At 42.3% G+C, this 5,607-nt stretch overlaps 1 protein-coding gene across 1 annotated transcript; it reads left to right on the forward strand.

Moving 5' to 3' along the window:
* Positions 1-2,438: 2,438 nt before the first annotated feature.
* LOC127309666 (uncharacterized) lies at positions 2,439-3,634 on the forward strand. The gene is made up of 2 exons (XM_051340427.2): positions 2,439-3,345; positions 3,431-3,634. The coding sequence occupies exons 1-2, from the start codon at positions 2,459-2,461 to the stop codon at positions 3,453-3,455; spliced, it is 912 nt and encodes a 303-aa protein (XP_051196387.1). The 5' UTR covers positions 2,439-2,458; the 3' UTR covers positions 3,456-3,634.
* The last annotated feature ends 1,973 nt before the right edge of the window (positions 3,635-5,607 follow it).

Below are 5,607 nucleotides of genomic sequence, written 5' to 3' on the forward strand. Positions count from 1 at the left end.
GTGCGCACCCTCTCCAAACTCGCGACTTATCGCCGAAGGGGTACGGTGGTCCCGATTTTGTTTTTTTTGTGCTGCCCGCCAAAACCCATATCCAAGCCCAGTGCAAGACTCGTATGGGTATACAGGGCCTGGGCGTATCTATACGGACGACCCCACGTGGGTGGGTCCCACGTGCTAAGCTAATCACCGTGATTAGCTCCCATTGCATGCATCGTTTTCATCGGCACTGGAGATCTGATCGAGCTGTTCCACGCCGTCGCTAGGTTAAACGCAAGAGGTTGTTGCCGGCCCGGCCGTCGGCGGTTGTTGCCGGCACGTCCCAGCTCGCCGGTGGTTGTTTCGCATCTCGACGCCGCCGACCGCGCGCGAAGCCCCCCCGCAGATCGACGACCTTGGAAAGGCGCGCCACCGGCTCGGCATCTTCCCCGCTAGGGTTTAAAATTACAGGTACCATGACTTCATCTTGTAGCATAGTAAGAGGACGCAATTCTGCCGGTTTTTCAATTCTAATTATGGTCCAATACTACAGAATATGGAGAACTCTATATCTGGTATGATTGAGGAACAAAACGAGTACGTCGGCTATAATTCCGATGACTCTGAAATGGAGGAAAATTTGCAGCACGAAGCCGGCTGGAGCGAAGACGAGTTTGATGTGAGCCACTATTTTTCATTTCGATTACCAGCAGTCCAGCATCATCAAATTATATATGGTTCCTCATGTCATAATTTATGCAGATTGCGTACGATGAATTTGATAATGATGACAACCATGGTGAACACACAGACGATCAAAATGATGAGAACCATGGTGAACACACAGACAGTCTAAATACTAGTGAGGTATGTGTAGTGACTCATACAATGACATAAAATGATGCATGAAATGATGGCAACTGTAAAATTTACGGTTACTAAATTTCGCAATGCATTAATAAATTTCAGGCACAATTTGACACGCAGCTTGAGTACGACTATTACGGTGAATCTGACTTGGACACGGGCCACACTGATGATGTGGAAGGTGCATCAGTTCCTGAGGATTCTGTTGACATGAGCCAGGTTGTTATCTCTTTTTTATCAGTCTTATATAGCTGGAACACATAAATTTATAGTTTTAATTAATGCCTACGTTTTCTACTTGCAGGCGACGCCAAGCGCTAGTCAGCCTGAGAAACCACAGAAAGGTAGCAATGGCAATGAATATCCTGATAGTGATCGGGATTTATACTGGATGATAAAAGAGATGACTTTTATTTCTGAAGCAGCAGCATATTCTTTCTTCAACAGATATGCTAAAGATTATGGGTTCAGCGTCCGGCTTGACCAGGTTAAGCGGTTTGATGATGGAGTAATTCGGTTAAGGCGTTTTGTGTGTTCCAGACAGGGCAGACGTCCCAAAAACCAACTGACCACGGAAGGCTGTGTATATAGGCACAGACCTGAGTCTCGCTGCGGCTGCAAGGCACGTTTGGTGGTCAAGTTTGATGGAAGAACTGGTTTCTGGGTTGTTGAACGTGACAAACATAACCATGACCCAGCTGAACCATGTCAGACTCCGTTTCTTCGGTCCCATAGGACGATCAACGACGCGCAGAGATCTGAGATATTATCAATGGGATCCATGGGGATCAGGAAGCACCTCATTATGAGAAAATTCATTGCAGGCTCCGGTTCATTTGCTGGTGTTGGATTCACAAGAAAGGATTTGTACAACATGTGCTCTAGGGAGAGGAGGAGGCTGCTTTTCGACGGTGACGCTACCACAGCCATCCGCATTATGTCAAAGAGGAAAAAGAGGGACCCTGAATTTTTCTTTGAATATGACGTTGATGAAAAAGGCCGTCTGAAGCACATGTTCTGGTGTGATTCCCAGTCACGTAGGGATTACCAGGACTACGAAGATGTGCTGGTGTTTGATAGCACATACAAGATGAATAAATATAAGATGCCATTTGTTCCTTTTGTGGGCTTGAACAACCACCGTAGGACAACGGTTTTTGGGTGTGCCATCCTTTCAAGTGAGAATGAACAAACATATGCTTGGCTTCTAAAGACTTTCCTCAAAGCGATGTGTCAACAGAAGCCAAAGGCAGTAATCACGGATGCAGATGCCGCGATGATCGCCGCAATCGGCCAAGTATTTTCTGGTGTGTCGCATCGCATCTGCAGCTTCCACATTGAAAAAAATATGGAGATGCATCTACCTAACAAGTCACTGAACGAGTTCAGGACTCTTTTGTATTACACCACCTCAGAGCAAGTATTTGAGGAGCGATGGCATGCATTTTACAGAAAATGGCAATCCCCAAAAACCAGAACATGGATGAAGAGGATGTACACCAAGAGGAAACTTTGGGCTGCAGCGTATCTCTCTCAGGGATTCTGGCTGGGTATGAAAAATAACCAGCGGAGTGAAAGTTTAAACTCTTGTCTGCACCTGCACCTAGATGGGGAAATGACAATTGTTGATATGATTATGCACTACGACAACGCAATTGTCCGTCTCCGTGAGAACGAAGCCCACGACGACTGCACGGCTTCACAGACTACACCAGTGGCAATTACTAATTTCAGAGAACTAGAGGTTGCTGCTGCAAAAATCTTCACTCCTGCTATGTTCTATATTATTCAAGGTGAGCTTTCAAAGATTGGCGGCATAGAGATCTTAGAAAAAATGCAGGCAGGAGACTCAAACATCTTCATTGTGGCATGGAGGAATCATGTAAGGACCAGTTTCTACGTGGAATATAGACCCAAGGAGGCAGAAATTATAAGGTGCAGCTGTCAAAGGATGATTAGAAAGGGGATCCCTTGCAAGCACATACTGCATGTGGTGCATTTCTTGAAATTTACTGAAATTCCACAATGTTGTGCTCTACGACGATTCACAAAAAATGCCAGGTTAGGGTTGCCAGCTAAACGCACCAGCGACATGTTTGGGTGGGGTTGGTCTGGGGCAGAGGAGCGGATGAAATACAACAGGATGAATATTAAGGTATCACAGGCTATGCATATTGCATTAAACAATTCAGAGGAATATGATCTGCTGAACAGTACCATTGATGGTATAATTTCTAGAAGAGAGGGGTATGCTAAAGGTAAAGCATATGGTCCCCTCAGGTCGGTGCATGAAAATGAAGATGCTAGTGGACCATGCGATATTGTTGTTGGTGATCCTTTGAAAGTGTCCACTAAGGGTGCACCTAGGCAAGAAGCGCAGAAATCTCCAATGACTAAAAATGGAAGACCACTAGGACACAAGGAACGCAGGGTGCAGGTGTGCGGGGCATGCCAAGGAGAAGGGCATAACAGAAGAAACCCAATATGCATATTTCATCCGAAGTAAGTTTTTCTGCCATTTTGTTTCATATACTTTAAAAGATTCATATGAGTTGTTGTGTAATTTTATGTCTGTGAACATGTGCAGGAATGTGCTGCAGCAGGAAGGGTAGTTCTTTCATAGTTATCTAAAGGGCAGTAAATTTCCTTAATTATGAATGGGACGACTATAGCTTTGTATTTGATGGAGTTGTTAATGTTTGCAACGTACTGATGTTTTTATTTTGTACTGATGTTCTTAATTCTCTGGTGTTCTTTTGTAAAAATGGCAAAAGACATTATATATTGTGAAGTAGGCATTTCCTTATAATCATCATAGCATGCATGTACAAAGATAAAAATAATTGCATACTTTCGATAATGGGAAATAAAATCAATGTTACAAAATTTTGTAGATAATCATAACCGAATAAATATTGTTTACAACCGAAGACAATTAAAAATTCAATATTACATGCATCCGGAAACCTTCTGCGGGAGCAAACCGAACAGTCACACTATCAAATTTATATTTTCCTAGTCTTTGCTAGCAATCTCACTTTGTTTTTCACGCTGTCAAGAATGTTGTGTGGTGATAAAACAATGTTTGCAACTGTACTTTCTCTCGATTCATCGACTGTGGCCTGCCAAAACATTATAAGGTGTTATACACATGGCTTGTTAACATTGTTAAAATTAACCGAGTGCATGGAACATAGTATAGCCAACCTGAGAAACCGGGCAAGTCATCTCATCTCCGTCCCAGTGCTCCATACATTGCAATACCCATAATCCGCATGAATTGCTGGTATATAATGTGACAAAATTTAAAAGTGTCCGCATATACAAAACCGACTTTCTTTATGTGTAATTCAATATAGGTACTTACGTATCGGTTTGCTTAGGGATATCATAGCTTTTAATAGGCCATTCGTCGACATCAGGATATTCTGTGTCACAAGTATTGTTTGCTTCTTGTATATCCTGCGAAATTTGCCCAATATACGAAACAACAAATATATTACTGCACAGACATGACAAAGTACACAAAGACATGTATGTAGAGAGTGTAATACCAAGTCTTCCACATCTGATTTTGACAGCCCTAAAACAAACAGAGGATCAAGGACCTGGAATTCCTTCTTCTTTGTATGCATGACAACAGTTATGTAATGAGTTTTCCGTATGTTCAGTGTGAAAAATGTCTACAAGAGAAGGAAAAAACTTTGTCAATTATCATATTGTTTTATTCTAATTTCGCATGAAACATTGAAAGAAACTGCTGTTACCTTTCCACGCTTGAAATATTCATCCATAACCCTACCTAAGGCTCCTGGTCTTGTAACTACCTCATCTATATTTCTAATATTGTATTTTTTCTGTATTGTTTTTCTGCTTGTTCAAGGAGATAGTTTGTCCTCCACGCAGGACATAACATTCGATCAGACCCAACACGGAGAGACAAATACCCAATAGCAGCATCAATAATCTGATAGCAACAACAATATTTTCAAATTCAAATAGTTTAATTACGAGTATAACGCAAACTTTTGGTTTTGAAGACTTACATCATCAGATAGCCATTCGTGCGCAAGAACGACGTTAAGCTTTTCTGAAGACAAGCTGGCGCCATATTCATTCTTGTACACTCCTTTAGATGCTTGTTTTGGTAGCTCGGATATTGTTTTAACATATAAAGCGGCAGCTTCTATTTCCTGCTGTGTTGGTACTGCCGAAGATACCCCAACTTCATGTTCTGCAAACAACCCTGATGCACATAATAGTAATAACATATGTGTTACAGGTTGCAGCATCATTTATTTGCCAACAAAGAAATAACGAATAAATGGTGTTACCTTTCTTTACACGGCTTTGACGTTTTGCTCTAGGTTTCGCGACCACATATGGTGATCCATATTTTTGATTCGTCGTCCGTTTCCTTTTCCCTCCAACTTGTACCACCGCTGCGTTTCTCCTTCTACCATTACTATTTGCACACTTTGCTGTATTGCCCTTCTTCCTACTAGCCTCTCGTCCCATTGTTTCAACACTATGAGTACTCATAACTTCATGTTCACCGTCATGTAGGTCATCCTTCTGTCCAGCATTCACCTTGGTGGTAGATATTGCGAAAATGTCATCCGGTATATCCGAGGATGATGCCGGTTTTGTGGTATCATTTAAGATAAAAGGATTATCTTGTGTACCCTCCGTGTTACCGAGGTTTCCTAGTATGACGTACACATTATCTCCTGCCTCCGGCACCCCATTATGCTTAGGAGGTGT

The sequence above is a fragment of the Lolium perenne genome, chromosome 6, assembly GCF_019359855.2.
Source record: "Lolium perenne isolate Kyuss_39 chromosome 6, Kyuss_2.0, whole genome shotgun sequence".
Taxonomy (NCBI): domain Eukaryota; kingdom Viridiplantae; phylum Streptophyta; class Magnoliopsida; order Poales; family Poaceae; genus Lolium; species Lolium perenne.

Excerpts from the sequence above, each read along its gene's own strand:
- LOC127309666 (XM_051340427.2), top strand. The coding sequence starts at position 2,459 with ATGACAATTGTTGATATGATTATGCACTACGACAACGCAATTGTCCGT. Across the intron at positions 3,346-3,430 it reads ATATGCATATTTCATCCGAA|GAATGTGCTGCAGCAGGAAG; the intron begins GTAAGTTTTTCT and ends GAACATGTGCAG.